At 36.8% G+C, this 20,182-nt stretch overlaps 1 protein-coding gene across 9 annotated transcripts in view; it reads left to right on the top strand.

Moving 5' to 3' along the window:
- PTPRM (protein tyrosine phosphatase receptor type M) overlaps window positions 1–20,182 on the top strand; it is a 441,289-nt gene that overhangs the window by 370,892 nt on the left and 50,215 nt on the right. For all 9 annotated transcript variants that reach the window (XM_063166391.1, XM_063166383.1, XM_063166378.1 and 6 more), the window contains 3 exons: window positions 9,294–9,381; window positions 15,290–15,366; window positions 18,129–18,165. In XM_063166391.1, the coding sequence (XP_063022461.1) occupies window positions 9,294–9,381; window positions 15,290–15,366; window positions 18,129–18,165 (202 nt within the window). The remainder of the gene's footprint in view (window positions 1–9,293; window positions 9,382–15,289; window positions 15,367–18,128; window positions 18,166–20,182) is intronic.

The following is a 20,182-nucleotide window of genomic DNA, read 5'->3' as shown; positions in this document are numbered from 1 at the left end:
CTTTTTCCACATGCCGTTCTCTATTCCTTCAGGGAATTTTATTACATTGAAGGTTTTTCCAAATTGCGTGGTTCTAAATCACAAACAGCTTGTTTTTACAGGGGATTTGAAGATCTTATCAGGTTTTCTCTGCCTGAGTTAGCTGATAATTTAAAGTCAGGCAGTTCTTGTGAATTCTGAGCTCAGAGCGCTGTCTCGATTACAATGATCTATGCTGATAAAATCAGACAAAAATATTACTGGATTACCTAGAAGTGTGTCAGAAGTCACCTTTCCTATCAGTGCATGTGTCCACAAGTTCAATGTTGATCACCTTTCATAGGAAATAATCTTGAGTGAGCAGAAGGGCACAGGTATTAAATAGTCTTTCTTCAAATAATGTAATTACTCGAAGAACAGTGTCACAGGCTTACAGTGTCAGTCAAGTCATGGAAAAATATTTTCCCATGGAAAGTATTTCCCACTTCAGAAAAGTTTTTTGGAATTCTTAAGCCTTGTTTTGGTTATTACATAGCATATCTAAGGAATAAATGAAATAGCTCTCATCAATCACTATGTAAAACATGAGTGAACAGAAAATTTTAAAGATTGAAACACAAAACTTAGTTCACCACTTCAGCCAAATGTAGACCTTTTCTTCTGGTGCCTGCATTTTTTTTTTGTATTTTCTTCTCCTCTCCTTCTCTCTGTCTCACTCTGAATTTTTCATTTCAATTTCTTTTTTCTTTTCTTCCATTTGTTTTCTCTTTTTTGTTATATTTTAAACCAATTGCAAACCCTTCTCTGTAGTGTAGGAAGTAAAAATCTGCAGTCCTTGCCTTCTTTTTTCACAGCACATGTATCTTTATGCTCTACTTTAATAATATTTCATTAGCTCTTTGAAACCATTCCCTGGGGCAAGTTCTATTATTTCTAAAGTAAATCAAATATCAAAGTGCTAATCTTTAGAAGGAAAAATGGGCTAGACTCAGAAAAAATATTTACATCTTTTATTAGCTTTTTGAATTAAAATTTAAAGTGCACAAAAAGATTCCAGATAATTTTCTCAAAGTTCTCAGGTACATAAAACCAGTTTTTAGAAACCATCTGCCTGCTAACATTCTGAGTACATTAAAAAAATCTAGGAGTGATGTACCTCTGAGTTCTGAGTAGCATTGTGGAAGGAAAGTTTGCTTGGCAGAAGGGGACTTGAAAAATAGTTTCCTGAATAAATTGGAAATTAAAAACAAGAGGTGAAAAATCTGGTTGTAATGGTACCTTGGAGACCTACATTAGCTCAAATTTAATGCCTCTGCTTTCAAACAACATTTTAAGAGGCCTCTGTTTTGGCCTCATTCAAACCATGTCATAGTAACCGCAATATTTTCTTTCTTTCCAAGTCCTTTGAGGTATTTACATGTTATCCTGCCAAAGATAGTGTAAAGAAGTCAATTTAGAATTTAGCTTACCTACACATCCAGTGGACTGTAGGTGACCTGGAGTCCTGCCCCTTTTGTTTAAATCACAGAATCCCAGAATGGTTTATGTTGGAAGGAACATAAAAGATCATCTCATTCCTCCCTTCCTGCCATGGACAGGGACATCTCTCCCTCGTTCCTCAGAGCCCCATCCAGCCTGGCCGTGAACTCTTCAAGGGATGGGGCATCCACAACTTCTCTGTTCCGGTGCCTCACCATGTTGTAGTGAAGAAATAGCTGTGTCCTGGTGGGTGGGATTTCTCGTTAAGAAATAAATTACTCTGCACCATTTTTTGCTCATGTGTGTACAACAAACATGTAATTTCATCCTTTGGAACAGCATAGGGAGGAAGCAAGGAGATGACACAGTTCATAAATAATGATGCAGATAGTTTTGTTCACAAGAGGGTAGATTGTGCCTTTGTGGTGGTCCAAGTCTTTCTCTGGTTTCCTGTCAAAGCATAGAGCTAGCTGGTATACAGAGTAGCCTGTGTTCATTTACTTTATGTTTACTGACATTACAGTCATGAGTCTTGCTCAGGTTCACACTCCTAATTACATACTGTGTAAAGAAAAAGAAAAGGTGGGGAGGAATGGGAAGATAAGAAAATCCCACATGCTGTACATGAAAAGTACTCATTAAATCCTCCAAAAGTAGGAAATACATTTTCATACGAGGAAATAAGGGCTGCTTGAGACCAACTTTATTTTCCTTTACACACAAGTAAAAAATAATATATCCTGCACTTTAGTTACAGTACAAGTGTACATATTGTACCCAGAGGGTCCTTTCTATAAAAAAAGGATCATGAAATCCTATCAACATACTGTAATTTTTCTGCTGGAGATAAATCAGGGAGATTAATGAGGTTAAGTTATTGCTGTCTAGTATGCCAGGGAATAAGTTTCTAAATTAGAATTTTAATTGTATGCTTTATTGCAGTCCTCTTACTAATTCACCATATTTCTAAAATCTTTCCTTATACAGTAGTCTTAAAGAATTTTAAAGGAATAAAAGTAATGGAGTTTTTAAAATTTAAGTAGGTAAAATGGAAATGGTTCTGAAAGCCGATCAAAACTAGGTAATCTGTCAAATCTTCAGACTGCTCTGCAGAGTCTATAAAGTTTCTCTTCCTGCTGTTGAATATTACAGGTGAGTTTCAGGTATTATCTTCAATGTTAGATAGCAAGAAAATAAATTACATTAACAGATCTCATAAATAAGTTGGGTTACAAATATATGGAAAGTAATTCTTCATTAGTTATTACAGAAGTACTCTGTGACACTCTGTTTTTGCAGCTTAGTCATGATTTAAGACCAAATGACAATTGGTTACTGGGGACTGAATGTACTAAGCTACCAAAATATTTCAGTCACCAATATGTACAGTTTTACAAATCACACAGCTTCCATTCCACAGGTGAGAGCACATTCCAGGGGAGAATTCATGTGGGTCTGTGCCGTGGTTCCAGCCTTGCCACCTGTTCTCCTACAGTCTCTCAGGTCACCTCATCCCTTGGGTTCTTTGCCCAAGCAAAGACACTATCTAGACACTGTCAAATACAGGACTAGGTAGGAAAAAAAATCTTATTCTTGATTATCTTCAAATGCTCTTAGCACCTAAAAACCAGCCTTCAGCATGGCTGGTACTCACAACCTGCTATTCCTGTAGGTGTGCAATGCCTTCACAGTTTTCACAGTGACTGACAAGTCACTTTGACTTAAGTTACTTCTCTGTTCTAGTGAGCTAGTGAGCTGCTCTCTTGTCCTATTGTCTTAACTAAATTACATGTATATTTCCCAATGCTATTGTCAACTAGAGCTAACTCATGATATTTGGTGCAAGTATCTATGTCCTTCATAGTACAATACTGAAGCAGATTGATCATTTTAGTATGTTTTCTTTGTGCTGCTATAGGTTGACTAGACTGCCCAGTTGTCCAGGGAGTAGCAAAGCCTGTGCCTTTAAAAGTACAAACGTATTAGGAAATACACTGACTGAAAGCACTGCCTCTCAAAAGTGAGCACACCAATGCAATCACAAAGTTAGTACCAGATTTTGTCTTAGGTGTGTGGTTTTAGTCCTTGTTTTGAAATCCAAGTGTTAAGGCATGCTGCAGTAGGTCAGTGGAGGAGGTAATAGTTCCCCTTCCATTTCAACATTTAATGTAGGCAGTGAGTATGATGTTTAGTGTCTCAAAAGACTGGAAGGACTTTGGCTTTCCTACTCTTCTCATGTGTAATGCAGACTAACCTAAATTCACCTGAGAAAGAAAAGACTTTTTCCTACCTCTGGCTATGCAAACCCTTGAGTGGGTGTTTCTGGGCTTTTGTACATCAGTTGAAGGAGGAACAACCACATAAAGAAGCATTGGGAACAATATCAGAGAAGTGCTGTATGTCAGACTATTAACTCTGTATCTGCTTTAAAAGTGATCTGCATTTTACCTCTCACTCATAGAAAACCTTATCTAAACTATCAGCCTAATTTTACCAGAAGAATCTGAGCACAGCAGGAAGTTTTAACAATAACCTCAATATATTCTATTTGCTACAGTCTTTATTGGGCTTTGGGTTTTTTTTTCTTCTGTGTTCAGACTTAGGCTACAGTAACACACCAGTCAGTGCTTTATAGCTTCTAAAGGCAGTTTACATTGATGAGATAGATTTTCACATTGGCTCTTGCAACAGACACTTTTCAAGGACAGGCACAGTAAAATGTTTTTTTTTAAATTCCATTATTTGAAAACTGGACATAATTCTCAGTGATTGAAGCTGACAGAGAAGGAAAGGTGATGGTGAATATATTCTCTAGTGGCAGGCTGTCATCCACAGATGCTCTCAGTGACCAAAGCAATGACTGAAGTAAGAGCTGCTTGCAAACTGGGGGTTGCCGTTACTGAAATCATTTGCCACTGCTCCCAAACACTTGGGGAGATCTATTACCTACAGGTGATGCATTTTCAATTATGAAAGCTTCCCTCAAAGTGACTAGCAGATTTTTTTTTAACATAACTTTCAGGGATCTTTTTAAATTCCTTAATAGTCTAAATACTGATTTATCAACAAATGGAACTTGATTATTTCAATTTTCTGTTTAAAAAAACCAAAACAGTTAATGTTGTTAAGTCACAAGAACATCCTAATTTTCCAGATATTTAGCAGATTCTGAATACTGAAAATCCAGTGAACTGACAGATTTACTGCACTCACAAATCTTGCAGTGTTCATTAAATGAGCCTGAAGATCCTTGTCCTCCAAACATTTATGGACTTGCTTAAATGTGAATGTAGTAGGGTTTGTAAATACAAAGAGTCTCATGTGACCCTAAGATTTTTACTCAGACTTTAATGGATGCATTTTTTCCCATCTGTAATCTCCACATATAAAATGGACACAGCATTAGTGTTAAACTAGTAATGAATCTTCACTATCAAATTCAGGGCATTTTAGGCATCTAATTTAGGTGCAACTCAAAGGGCTATTGTAGAAATACAAGTTTCTTCTCTAGCTAATTGAGTTTAGACAAGGACCTCCATTAGGATCACTTTAGTTGTCTGGTCTGGCTTAAAGTACACAGTGTGCATAACTCTCTGCATGTAACTTAAAAACAAATCCAGAGGTATTTATAACTGGATACATGAAATCAATGTTGTTAAAATGCATCATAATCTGGTTATTTAGAAATGGCAATGGGAAATGAAAGTTACCAGTGAAGAAACTCGAGTCAGTAGAGAGAATCAGATACCATAAAGACTGATACATTTAAAAACAAATTCACAGGTCAAACTTAGGATTGTTACACAGTGCAGTAGCATGTCTTTGTACCTAAAAATAATATTCTTGTTTATTAAGTAGGCAGAGAGAGCTTCATGATATCCTTAACTTCTCATTTCTTTACATAAGAGTTTGTATTTTGTAAATAACATTGTAAGAGACTACACTGTTGTCACCTAGCAACTACAAAGTGTTTTTTGGAAAAGTTGCTGCTTGGTCTTTTGACTAATAATAAAAATAGTAATTCCACACTTTACATTTGCAGACCTTAAAGCACTTAGAAATAGATATTTTTTTAAAGTATCTTTATCTGGAAACATGAAATGTGGGATAGAAAGTGCGTTGGCAAAGATGACAATCAAGAGAGATACAGATTTTATTCTGAAGATCTCACCCTGTTCTCCATATTCCAACCTCTTCAAACAGTGCTTTTATATAGTCCTTTCCAATTTTTTTTTTTTGCCTTATGAATTTTAAATTAGGAAAGGGAATAATCTAAAAAATCTGTATTTGCAATGATTATCTCCTCTTCTCATTTGAGATATTGCAGTTATTTTCTAGTCTGAGGGTCACAGTGAATTAGCCCTTGGCAAATATTTAATTTTTAATGGTAACCACTGCAATATTGAGTGAAAGCACGCGAAAGTATTACATTCATCCTAAGATGATCCTGCTCCTGCATCACTGACCAGTTTTCATGTTGCATATAAAGCAGTTCTCTGTAATTAATTTTTCTTCAGAAAGTGCTTTTATCCTAATTATTGTAATATTTTCTACTAACAGAATGGCAGCTGACATGCATACTGAAATGTCTGCTGTAACAACAGCTGGCTTGAAGCGCATTTCATTTTTCAAGAAGATCACGGAGGCTGGGTAGCCAGCTTCTGTGTGATTTCAAGCTGAAGAAATACTTATTTTAAATTATTTGAGAAATGTCCTATACTCATTTTCAGTTCTCCATTGCCCTTGCCAAGCATTTGGTGGAGTGAAGCTGTTTGGGGGCCATATTTCTTCCTAACAGTCCACAGTTTTAAGAAACTTGTAAGTTTGAATTAGAATGAATAGCCACAAAGATGATGTGTGGGCTGCTGTGCAGCAGCATCCCTGGAGAGTGATATGTCAGAAAAGAGATTTAAAAAATTTCTGTAATGAAACGTGTATTTCTCAAAAGTAAGGAAAGATCTTGACAGATCATCTGTTATGAAATATCTGCTCTGTTCTTTACTTTTGGGACAAATGAGATTTCTCCTTACAGTACATTGTGGATTATCGTTCTGTTGCAGTTTGTGTAATGGCAGCACACGGGGAATTTAGGAAATGACACTCCAGCTGTCTTTTACAATAACTGGATTTTTTATGCTTTTGTGCTGTAATACCTCTTCCTTCAATTATCTTTGCTGTACTCTTCTCACTGTAACACCAGTATGTATCCCAAAATGAATTAAAAAGAAAAATGGATATACATAAATTATGTCTTATTTTCCCCATGTGATATGTTTTATTTCATTCACTAATTTATTGATAAAAACTCAAAAATAAATATCTGAAGTTCCTTTTCTGTAATACATTTTTAATAAAGAAAGTGAAATCAGTAAGCAGTAGCTGGAAATGTAAATCTGTTTCCTGGTATTTGCTGTTGTGTGAGGTTTGATATACATATGTTCTAAGGAACAGAATTATCTTTGTTGTGGATAAAGTTTTAGAAGATGGTTTATCTGTAAGGCTCATTAAAGTTATCATTGTTTTCAGAAGTTCCAAACACTTGGGAGAAGTAGAACTCGTACATTGCATCTGAGACGCAAATGAGTTTCCAAAACCAGTACATTGCCCATTGTATTTCTTCCCTGAATTCAGCACCATCTAAATCTTTCCCAGTTGCCTCCAGAGGTTTACTTTATTCAATTGGTTTGAAGCAATTTTTTAAAAGTTCATTAGTGGGACAGAGAGAAGCAAGATGTCTCTTGGAGAATATTTGGGTCGTCTGTATTTCAAGGTGTGGGCCCAGAAGCTGTGTCAGCAGGACTCTTTCTTTGTGACAGCACATGTGATGCCTACTGAATTAAACTCAAAACCACTTGCTGGGTAGTGTCTTATGGATCAATTCTGTGCATTAGTCTCTATGAGAAGGACTGTAAAAAAACTAGAATTTTTAAATTTTAGGTCAGATGAATTGTTGGTTTATTGTGTCTTTAGAGCTTTGCTGCTGACCATTTCCATTTCTACTTTGCCTTTAACCATGTTTAATTGTTCATCACCCAGCTTTGTCTGAGAGTCTGAACTTTACAAGAAATTGAGGCATAGATCTTTGCCCACAGAGAGTCATTCCTTATGCAGTTTGGCTGAATTACTAGAAAAGTAATTTCCATCCAGCCTGAGTTGAGAGTGCTCTAGAGTGGGAGGGCCTGCTTGCTTTAGATGCCATTGGCAAATCTATAATCAGATAACGATTGACGCCTTTTTGGCAAAGAGCCCCAAAGCTGTAAATCATCTCAGGATTCACACGGTTACACTTCTCTATCCTGGTAGCAATCAATGTTTCTCAGAGCTGTACCCAATGATAGTATGTTATGAGTAAGGAGAAATTTATTTGTATTAGTGGGTTTTAGTCATTTCAGTTTCCAAACTGTTTAAAATTTTCAAAGGAAGTGTGAAAAGATGAAGGGAAAAACAAATTGAAGCCACTGACAAGGCTTACGGTTTCCTTGAGTTATTATTTATAAACATTTTAGAAGTAGTCCATGTATTCCCAGGAATTTCTATATCATAAATTGGAAACCAGCACACTAGGAAACTTGTGAAAAGAATAGCCATTTTAGACTCTGAATGCCCTCGTGTTCTATTGACTTCAGCAAGAGATCAAGGGTTTGGTTTGACTTTTATGCTCTTTGTTATTGGAAATCATTGGGATTCTAAAAACACCTTTTTTTTAAATTTGAGGGTAAAAGACACTGATTGTAGATGGTTTTATGGGCATTATCTGTTTTAAACCACTCAGAATGTCTTGAGATCTTGCAAGAGATACAAACTTCGCAGTGTTTTCTCTATTTAGTCTTTAGTGTAGTACAAAAGATTTAATCTACTGGTCATTCCAGTAAAGAGATGAAGACAGATTTAGGGCTGGTCACAATAATTATATAATTCCAGTACTTTGCTTGGCAACAAAGTATTTTTTAACACAAGATTAATATTTCAATACAAAATTTTAAAATGTATCTGCATCATATGACTCATGGATACAGTGCATAAATTAGGAGATTGTGCAACCGCTCTTTTACACCCCAGAAAGCACAGGACATATATAGGGCATAACTACTTGCTTGATGCCCTTTTGGCAGCTTCTGTGTTTTATTAATGTAAAATTAAACTGTTAGCACCTTCAACTTTCTTGTTTACATGAGATTTATTTGCTAAATGACAGCAGTTTGGTGGATATGAGATATATCTTTCACAAAATCACATTGATTTTATTCTCTGAGAAAATAATCATTGTCGTGATGTTGTAAATTGTGTTTAAGAGAAAAAAAAAAAAAAAAGACATGTGCTAGTTGAATCCATGGTTTTTTAAATGCCTGTGTATGTTTTGATCCATGAGGTCATCTGCCAGCAAGTAAATGAAGCTTGGGATATGTCAAAAATAAAACATATCAGTACAGTCTGTAATTTCTACACTCAAATACTGGAGCAGCTCCAACACTGATGATGAAGCTCCTTCAGCTTCCCATGTGTGTATGAGAACTGTACAGGGAATCTGGATAGCTCAAGTGAAGGACTCTCAGTGTTGCAAGAAAGCAGATTTGGAAAGGTTTAATAGCACTTCACTTGCAAATAATTCTTGTTGCTATTACACAGATAATCTCATGTCAAATTTTAAGTAACATCTGGAGCTATGCATAAATACCATTTAAACAGGAAACTCGTATTTTTGCTCAATAATGAATCATTTAAATGACACTTTAACACCAGTACCCACAAGTACTGTTTGCCTTTGTCTTTCGTTTAGCCGTAAGGTAACTGTTGCTGCATGCTTTTCTTAATGTCACTTTTTTTCCTTTTTTTAGAGTTTCTTTGAAGGACAGTCTGCACCATGGGATTCAGCTAAGAAAGATGAGAACAGAATGAAAAATAGATATGGGAATATCATTGCATGTGAGTGTTGGCAGCATAATTGTGCGCTTTGTTAACTTCGCTTCAGATCTGGATAAGAATGACCACCAGCCTTGTGCTTGCATCGGGCTTATATTCCTTTTTCCTAATTAAGAAAATAAAAATGAGGGAAAATGTTTCTTTTTTTATTTCTAGAGAAAACTGTCAGGTTTAGTGGATTTTCTCCACTGCCTTTCTGTCTACCTTCCATCCTGTGATCAGAATTTGGCTAGTGGAGAACAGCACCTTGAACCACTACTCAGCTCTAACAGGTCCCAAACTGCTCCTGCCAGCTTAGCACAAGACTTACCCACAACAATACCTTGGTATTAGCTTCTGGGTATTTTAGGAGCTGACAGTACTGGTGCTTAAGGGTTCCACAGTAACAGAGACAGCTATCCTGACTTATGCTAGACAGACTCCAAGGAAAAAAGGTACCTTTATGTTTTACTTTAAAATTCCAGTCTTAAAAAGGATTAGACACACTAATAATCAAATAACTTGAGGAGATAATAACATGCTTTGGTGAGTGATCCCTCACAAGATTTATGATCCCATAAATCTTGCAGTATGAGAGTTCCAAAGCACTGTGACTAGAGATGTTGCACATGAACATGGAGGCAGGAAATATATCAAGTTCAGTAAAATTATATTACTTATACACTGCTCTTGTTGCACTTAAAGGTAGATTCTCAGTGTGTATGTAGGAGATGATCCTTTCCCTGTTTTTTCACTTTAAAATCTAAATTTAAGATGTGGAGTGTATGTGTTTTTAGCAGCCAGCCAGATGACCATGAGCAGGTATAAGCAGAGAAATAAGCAGCTGTCACCTTGTTTTGTAAGCATGAAGATGAAGAGTGGTGTTTAGGGAGGGATCTTTCAATGGTACTGCTGAGTTCAGAAATCATACATAGCCCAGCAGAGGATAAGCTATGCTGATTGTCTCAACATTTGGAGGACCTGTGGAAGGAGCATGTCATGCATATTTGCACTAACTTCAGCACCTATCTCAGGTGTTTGTCCAGGCACATACCTGCCTGTGTTTCCGCATCAGTGAACCACATGGTCTTGACAGAGAGAAGGACTGGTCCTCTAGAGAGAGGGTTCTGAAATAGAGCCCGTTTGTGTGCTTCTGAATCTCCACCTCAGGAGGTCTCTCTGCAGTGCATGTGTAACAAGTCTGGAGAGAACAGCTCCCAGCTTAGTGACCTACAGTAAGTGATGTGAATAGGGCCCAGCTGGGCTGAGACTGTCTGCAGAGAGAAAACAGCTCTGTAGCTTGCTGCAGAATGAGACCCCACAGGAAATGCAGATGGAGGCAGAGGCAAATTAAGCAAGAGATGGTCTGCCACATGGTTTTGAGTGGATGTGATAGTATTGCTGTGTATTTTGGATGTACATTGTGCTGTATACTGAAAAAGGAAATTAAATCTTCTAGAGAAATGTGATTCTCATGATGGGCTGGTGCATATGCAAAAGCAGATAAATTAGATACGGTTTTGCTTGTTTCCCTCTCAGCAATATTTAATGTATAAAAAACTTGTTATTTTGTGAGGATGTAGCAATACATTATATGAATAACAGCCAATCAGTTGAGTAAAAGTACCAAAGTCAAAAATAGGAAATACAAAGTAGTTTAATGCTTATCCTTGCTTTATTAATTTTTTTCCAGTACAAGCCTATTACAATGGATCTTCTCTTGTAGTCAGGTTTAGTGTGTCACTCCCCTCTTTTAATGTCATGTTAGACATTGTCTTAAACTTTGACACCCTTTGGTGGAAGAAAGTTGGAAAACTGCTAGAGCTTTATGTCTGAGGTAATCAAGTGATGAATAGCCAAGGGACAACACATAAAAGATATCAGATACACAAATCAATGACAATTACAAGTGATACTGAATGCTTTCTACAAGGCGAAATATAACTTGGGACATTTAGATCTCAATTTACTTGAAATGTCCTCAGTATTTAGCAGAGGGAGACAGTTGGATGGAGTTTTTATCAATAACATTTTCTGTTTATGTGGCTGTGAAAACAAAGACAACTCAAGTTAAAATTAAGATCTAGTAGAATTTAAGGCAGTATCTTTAAAGAAAAGCTGAACCTGCCCACAGTTTGTCGTTCAATTTGTCATTTGTTGTTGTTAAATACGTGCATGCAAATGGAGTAGTTAACTTTTTAATTACTTCATGTGTTTTTCTCCTGGATAAATAATTGCATTTCTCAGTCTGAGGGTACAATTTGAGTGGTCTACTTTTGAAAATTTGGCCCAGATAATTGTATAAAATACATGCTTCAGCTTAAAAGCATTTTAATAAATTGCTCTTTTATGCTATGTTCAAACACTTAAAAATGCGGTGGTTTAGATGCCACTAACTATGGGTACATGATTATAATAAAATGTATATTTTTTTCTGCATAGCATATTTTTTTCTATCCATTTACCCTCTTTGTTTTAATTTTCCCCAAGATACTACTGTTATATTATTGCTTGTAGTCATTATTGTTCTCAGAGGGAGCTAAAACAATAGCAACAAGCATCCAGCGTTGCAGGAGATTGTCAAAATTTTAATATGCTTTATGTTACCCACGTGATGTGCATTTAGTTGGCTACAAGTGTGCCCTGCCCACTTTATGACAGTGGCTGCAAAAAGTTGAATCATGATCACAGTCATGTCACCCACAGAAAACATATTCTTTCTTTGCTTAACAAAGAAACCTTCATGTTTTCTCATTACAAACTATACCCAGCATGAACCTGCTAAATGAATCTTTCATCACCCAAGAAAAATTATGTTTCTGCCATGACTGTGTGGGGTTCGGCATGGATTTTGGTAAAATTTATTTGTTTTTTCCTCAGGAGAGATCTTGAGGGGATGGGAGGGGTTCTGTATTTGTTTTCACCTAACTCAGTATTGACTAAAGGAGAAGAGAGTATTGATCACAGCTTTTAAAAGCAGCTAAAGATTTTAGGTAAGACATTTATAAAAGGTTTGATTTGCAGAGAATTGGGAGTGCACGTCCAAGAAAGGGTCATTGGCTGGGCATGCTAATCAAGCAGGTGCTCAAGGGGCTTGTTAGAGATCACAGTCTGCAGGCTGGCATATCCATGTTGTAGGTAACATGAGGCAAGAGAGAATAAAATGCTTATATTTGTTATCTATTACCATATTCCACAAAGACAAATTTATCCTAAGATACATAATTTTAAAAGCTTAAGTGATCAGTGGAAAGTTAAATTAGGTCTCCTAATGGAAGGGTATCAAAATAACAGTGAGATGGAAAAGAGAGTATTTAAAAGCTGCATAATCTGTCAAGAGCAGCTGAAGTATAAAGGAAAAAATACCTTAAAAATATAGACAGTTAATCTAGAGACTATTTAAGAACCAACACACGTATTGAACAATATGGCTTGTTGTACCTCTTAGTTTTAAATCTGCTTGACAGAAGCACAGCCCAGACACAGTAACATTTCTTTGTGTTGACATAAGGATTTTTTTCAATTTAACAAGTGTTGCCATGCAGTAAGGAGTTAACTTGAGTTCTCAAAGCAATAAAAAAAAGGGAGTCACTCCAGTTCCACTGGAAATAAATGGGTATTGGACAGTCCATTACCTCTAGAATTCCCAGAAACCTAGCTAAGAATGCAGTACTAAAAAAATTCATATGAGAAGGAAAATGGGGAAGAGATGATATGAAGACATAGGTATAAAATAACTTTTTTTTTGCTTAATCAAAGCAAGAGTTATTGCAAGAAAAGTAACAAAATAATGGAAATGTAAAGAAAAGAAACTGCATATTATACAATTGTATAAATCAGTCAAATGACATAAATTTACATTTTAAAGATGTTTCTTGGAGGAAAATCTAAGCTTGTTTTGTCCAATAGGGTGCTCATTTCTAGGCAGGTGATCAGATGGGGGTTTCAGTTACCTAAGTATAGACATGTGATGCCATTTCACATGGCCTGGGAAGATGCAAGACCAACGAATGCAGCACAGTAAATATGAGAGACGCGTTATTCCAGAGTGGCAGCTGAAAGCTAGGCAGTGTATCCTGGTGCCCGTATAAAGTGCCATGAGATGTTTTGTGCTTAGACAGCTGAACCTTGCCCTCTGCAATTCAAGAAATGCAAAAGTGTAGATTTTTACTAGCCTGAGCTGTCCTGGTGAGAATGCCTGTAAAGCAACATAATCATGAAAATATAGATGAAGATACACTATGAGTCCAAGCAAGCTTGACTTCTGAGTCTGCTAAATTTAGCAGAGGTTGGATCAAGTCCCAAAACTGTAAAAGCAGCAGGCATGGCTGGAGCTTAGAAAGTTTCTTAGTATCTTTCTTAAGTAAGATGGATTTTTAGGATTAAGATCCTGTGAGCCAAACCGCTGTTCTGAAGAAACTGATAAATAGCTTAATTAAGCATAGAATAGCAAAGCACTTGGATAAGCATAGCTTGGTAGAGTCAGACAAGCAGGGGTTATGTGATGGAAAGTCACAGCTCCATAAGTTTTTATTCTTGGAAAAGTGAATAAAAAGGCTGAAAATGCTGACCTGATTAACATAACTGATTCACATATTCCAGCATGTTTGAAAACCTCATTCTTGAAGATTGTTGAATGAAATAATTCCAAGAAAATAGCAGTGTGTGGAACCTGGAGATGGAATTTTAATTCATTCTGATTTATGGTGTTTGGGGTTGTAGCACGCCCTTTCTCTCTCCCAAGGGAGTCCCAGGGAAATAAATGAGGCTCTGAGATCTCTATTTCCTAAGACTTGGAGCATAGGAGGAAGGGGGGAGGAACTCACCTCGACCAGTTTCTGTCTTGACTTGCAATTTTAAAACAATGCTATTTTAAGAAGCACTTGCCCTGGTCTTCCTCCACCATAATGTGGGCTGAAATTATGCTACTTATAATGAAGTTGGGTTTTTAAGCCACTTAGGTTATTTCATTTATTTGCTACCTTTTAGGAATTTTAAAGCTTCAGAACTAGCTGTTCAGAACACAGGTGGCAGGTTTGGGTGTTTTAATGATTATTTACATTTACAGCAAAATAACGACCCTCATGAAGGGTTAACATCAGCTGCAAGTAATATTAGCTCAGCAGGCAGGCAGCAAAACAATAATACACAGGTATCTAATTAGCAAGAGTACCTCATAAACAAGGCAGCAATAAAGTGGCTGCTTACCATCTCTCTATCCTTGAGATCCTACCCTCAAATTGTGTTTTAAGAGGAGCTTACAAAGTCTCCGAGAAGAAGGAGCCCTGCCAGCCTACAGATATTCTTGTGCAGAGTGGAAACTAGCCTCTAGCAATTCCTATATCATAGAGAAGAAGAGGCAGCTGTTGTAAGATGAATTCATGATGTTTTGGATTGGAATTTATAAAATGAAGTTGGAAGTGTTTTCACAGTCCTGGATAGCTACAGATGACCACAATGGAGCAAAATTCAGTGACAAAGCCATTGTCTTACTGCTTGGGTTTTGCCATTACTGTGTTTTGCTTTCTCTCTTACTGAAAAGATAACAAGTTCAAAAACTCTGAGGTGGCATTATGTCTTGAATGACTTCAGCTCCTCCTCAGTACTGGCAGAAGCATTTCCAAATGAATAAACCTTTGACAACTTAATGTTATTTTGTTGACAAAAGCAGGGGGTCAAGGCAAAAGTGATAATTGTAGTGGGTTTCACATTATAAGATTTAAGAAACTCATACTGAAAACTCATACTGGAAAGCCTGTGAATGACTGAAATGAGAATTAAATGTAGATACAGTTTTCATGTTCAACAAAATAAGCATGAACTTGCAATTTCTAAGGTTTTAGTTTGACTATAAAGGAATATTTTGATTAGGCCTGTGTTACTGGATATGTCTTTAATTACTTTTTTTTCCTGTCCATTGTTCCCTTTTCAGATGATCATTCTCGAGTGAGATTGCAGCCTATCGAAGGAGAAACAAGTTCCGATTACATCAATGGGAATTATATCGATGTGCGTATCCTGATGTAGTCAACAAGCCTAATGTTGTGTTCAGTCAAAGAGGGAACTCTTATTATTCTCACATTATTCACAATTTGTAACGGATACCACAGCTAGTAACAGCTGGTAACATTGTTTAGCACTGGAGGGTGCTACCTTTGGAAGCTAGGTGTGCACTAAAGGAAGAGAAAAGCCTCAAAGGTTTGTCAATCAGTGAATGAAATGAGTCATTTCCTCCAACTGCCACTAGACTGAAACCTTGCCAGGAACACTGTATGGCTACTTTGCCTGCTGGTGCTTATATGGGCTAGCAAAATGTTATTTTCACTTTCTGGCAACAGCTTGGCATCATTCCACATTTAAAGGAAAGCTGTTTGCATATTAATGTGACAAAACTCCGTAATGCCTAATGCAGAGATTTGCAGTCTCTTGTCATCTCTGCACTTTTAAGTCGCCTTCAAAGTATATTCTGCAGCTGTTAACCAGTATTTCTAATGCGAGCAAGACATTTCATTAAATATGTAGGCTGTTTAATTATTGAAAGTGGCTTCTTTGTTCATTCTGCATCATGTTAACTTAATGTTTTACATTAAAATAAATTCTTTAAGAGACAAGGTGTTTCTGGTTGAAAGAATGAGCTCAAAAGTAGAATTGAAAATCATTTAAAGGCCAATATTATTTATCTAAAGCCACAAGTCTATGGATAGAAAAGTTAGTATTTTTACTGTTTACACAGAGTGCTGGATGTTAGGCTAAGTAAAACAATTGCTGCTTCTTAGGAAATTGTGCCTGCTAAAGATTTCTTGTTCAGCAGGCTTGGTTTGTTTTTTTTTTTAATAGTGTCAGATTTTGCAGTTCAGATTTAATTACTAGTATGAAACAGGAATGTAACAGGTATTTTTTCTCAGAATGTGGAGGAACTAGAGCTATGCAAGAAAATTAGGTACTTCAGTTGTAACAATATGAAGTCTGAGGGAACTTTCTGAAGATATCTCTTGTTACTGATGTTTATAAGCACATTCAAGAATCATTAGACTAAGCTCAGATTTCTGCTCAGTCCCTTGCTGTTTGAAAGAATTGCACAGTCACCATGTAGTGAATGCACATGTGGAAATATATTTAGTTAGACACCACACTAATCTCTGAAGGGAGTAATCTGTCATGAAAGGAAGGAGAGAGTTCACATTGGGAACTTAGATCTGAATTCACTTTCACATTTTCTCCACCATTCAGGATTGTTCTCATTTTAGGCTGGTAGTATGTTCCTGTGTCAGATTTGGATCTTACTCTAAAATGTTATGAGATATGAGAAATAAAGATTTGGATTATACAGTTTCATACAAAATGCCGAGAGAGATCTGCATAGGAACTTTTTTTTTGTTGTTTATGGAGTACAAAAGGATGGAGAGAATGTGACCCTTTCTAGCCTCAGCAGATGGCTTCATTTGCAAAGCTTGGAGGACTGCAGGCATCCTCCAAAGACTATTCTGCCAGAAAACACAGCATGTTTGTTTATAATTTGCTAGTCAGGTTTCTGCTAGAAACACTGTTTTTTCTAGTACAGAGGCAGCTTTAATTTTGCTCTTGCATGCAGTTATTACTGCAGTTGTCGTGCTGTCAGTATAACATGTTAATAGTGAATGGCACCATCACAGACACAATGGTTCTGATGTATTTCTTCCCATGCTTTTTTTCACTGGGATATGGAAGTGTTTGATCCCAGGCACTGAGGGTTAGGTAACACTTTGCAGGAAAAAAACCCATTCTGTAGCTCTATGAACACTTCCAGTTCACAGACTTCCAAATTTTGCTTCAGTGTCATGTAAAGAAATCAATTCTGTAAGTGATGTTGTTCTTTCTGTAATATGTTAAGTATCTTCAGTTGTTTTGATTCCTTCCCACTTAGTATGACTGCATTTCCCCTTGCTCTTTCACAAAGAAATTGCAATGGCATGTGTACTACAGCCTTCAGTTGTTCCTGCTGATAACTAACAATGCATCATAACTATTATTCAAATGTTAACACTCCTACAACTGGATTGATCAGCATACTGGTGCATGATCTAAACATTTGGTGACACTCCCATCACATCAGAAATTCAAATACTATAAAAATGCTATAATTAAATTTTGGCAACATTTTCCATGTTGCAAAGAATGCAGAGAGTATTGGACTTTATTGCTTGGCCAACTTGTGATTAAGCTGCTCTTGTCATCAGAGTTGTATTATGTTCTTCTTGGAAAAGTATGTTCATACCAAACAATTTAATCAAAGAACTTATAGTCCTTTATCCTGTTGAGAAATAAAACATAAACAAACCACCATGGTTAGAGTGAACACCATGCCCTCCTGCCTCCCCCAGGCTGAATGCAAATCTGACATTTTTTTTACTGTTTAAAAAGGGATAGGCTTTGCAGCCAACAGCAATAGGTGAAGGAATATCTCAGATTCTGTGAGCACCTGATGCCGTTAACTGCAAGGGCTAGAGAGGATTTCATGCTGCTCATTCTCTGCAGAGCCAACAAGGGGCCTAAAGAACATGTTACTTCTGGCCCCTAATGTACAAGGCTGCAACTTAAGTATTTTGTAGAAAATACATTTGCTTTTGTTTCCCTTCTCACTTGCCCTTCCCCAGCTGAAAAGATCTTTTGGATCTAATTTTGTTTGTATTGTTGTAACATTTACTGAATACTGTCCTAAATGAAGTTTCACTCATAGGAACATAGCGAAGGTGCAAATTGCTGATTTTTTCTTTCCTTTCAATTTATTCTAGGGTTATCATAGACCAAATCACTACATTGCTACACAAGGTAAGTTTATCACCCTTTCTTTCCAGTTATGTGAGGCTAAGAGGTTTTGGTACTTGGATTGCAGTTCATTCTCTATAACATGAATTCTTGCCACAGTCAATATCCAGGGTAGAGTTGGCTCAATCACTTAGGTAGAAGCAAGGAAACTGAATTGTTACAGAATTTTCAAGTGAGCAGTCCTTTACCTTTGTGTTAAAACAGGTTTTGAGTAAAAAAGCTAAATGCATCCTTTTTCAAAGAAGTTACTCAGCATTTTATTAATCATGAAAAAATAAATGAGTCATGGTAGAAATATTTTGTACCTCTTCAGGGAGACAACAGTGTCATGAAAATGTATGTTCTCTTAACTGTTCAATGATAACTAGGCTCCAGGTCCTTAAAAAACAAAACTCTTCAGCTAGCAGCTTTTGGTAGAGGAGCGAAAGACATCCAAACACTGGCAGGAGGATTCATCACAGGGTTCTACAGAGACAGTTTTACAGGCTGTCATTTAAATGCTTGCTCTAGGAAAAGAGCCTCTTCTTTTATCAACAAGCAAATTAATTTTCAATTTCTGCTTGTCTTCAAAGACATAATTTTTGCATTCTGATGCAGTCCTTATTTATATTTTTGGTCAAGTTCAGAGCTGGAACAAATGGGAAGAATGAGTCTTCTGTGACTGCTTAGTCATAATATTGAACAATATGCCAATCTCCTGCCTATGCTTCGATAGCGTGTGTGAAAATTTGATTGCTCCTCCACTGATTGGAGGGAATATTTTTTGTAATAGTAGTCTGTGACAGAGCTTCCTTATCTGCTCATGGATCTGAGAAAGCTGAGGTCCACCCAGAGATGTTATTTCTACCTTTTAAGGGACCCAGCTGGAGTACTGAGTATAATATGCTCCAAATAATCTTAACATGTGTTGGATTCAGAGCTCACATACTTTTTTAATGTTTTTTTTATCAAAGCAAATAAAATGTTGACCATGTCAAATAAGGCATCTTGCTGTGATTTAAGTTGTTTCTTAAGTTTCCCAGAGGCTGCTGCCTCCAGTCCCCACTTAAACCAGTGGGAGGTTTTGTATCTAAACCTTGCTGTACCTCAGCTCTCCACAGTCTGAAATGTGATGCTGCTTCATGTCAGATGACAGTGGGGCAGGGCACAGATGTTATTTCCAGAACCACTTCACTAGTGTCAACATTACACTTCTAGACCAGAGTTTTATACTTTCAGAATTTGTGATCTTACAATATGAGCCATGTAAATGTGCTTCATCTTCCCCTTCTGCTGCCCACCCACCATGTTCCTTAGCCCACAGTCTCTACAGACAAGCCACTGTCATGGTTTCTGCCAGATAGGAAGACAGGAACAAAAACGCAGCATTTGATTTATTCATTTGGGACTTTTACACCCTCCTCTTCAAAAAATAAATAGTTTGTTCTATTTAACATTTACGTAATGGTGGTGTTGTTTTGCACTTTTAAAATAAAAAAACCTAAAAAAAAAAATATAAACAGTTGGCTTTTACCTTGTCGTTTGCAATAAGTTTTCATCAGGAAGTTAACCAGAAGATCTTTCTCATAGGTCCCCACCTAAAGTACTGTTTTATCACAATGTTTATTGTAATTTCTCATCATTTTTATCACAAGCATCATAATACTTGAATAGCAAATACCAAGCTTGAAGTTTTGTACTTTCAGGTCTTAAAACCAAGTATGTAATTATATATGAATAATGTGCTGAAGGTCTGTTTACCAGATCCACCAGCAAGTCCCAACAGTTTCTTTGCCATGTTTTTTCCTCATATGGTGCAAGAAGTACCTAGTCAAGAAAGAGAATAAGAGGAGTAGAAACTACTACTCTTATTACTGTTCTTCCAAGGTGCAAAGGATATATGAAGTTGCAGCTGCCAATTTTGGGGGTGGGTAGCATCAATGTCTTCTGTGTAGGTGCAGCTAAGTGCACATGAGAATGCCTAACCCCTTCCTCCCATGGTGTAATGAGTAAAAAACAGATTCTCTGAAGAATGTAAAAT

This window comes from Melospiza melodia, chromosome 1 (assembly GCF_035770615.1).
Source record: "Melospiza melodia melodia isolate bMelMel2 chromosome 1, bMelMel2.pri, whole genome shotgun sequence".
NCBI classification, from domain to species: domain Eukaryota; kingdom Metazoa; phylum Chordata; class Aves; order Passeriformes; family Passerellidae; genus Melospiza; species Melospiza melodia.
The sequence above is the reverse complement of the archived record's forward strand: the minus strand, read 5'-3'. Positions and strand labels throughout refer to the sequence as shown.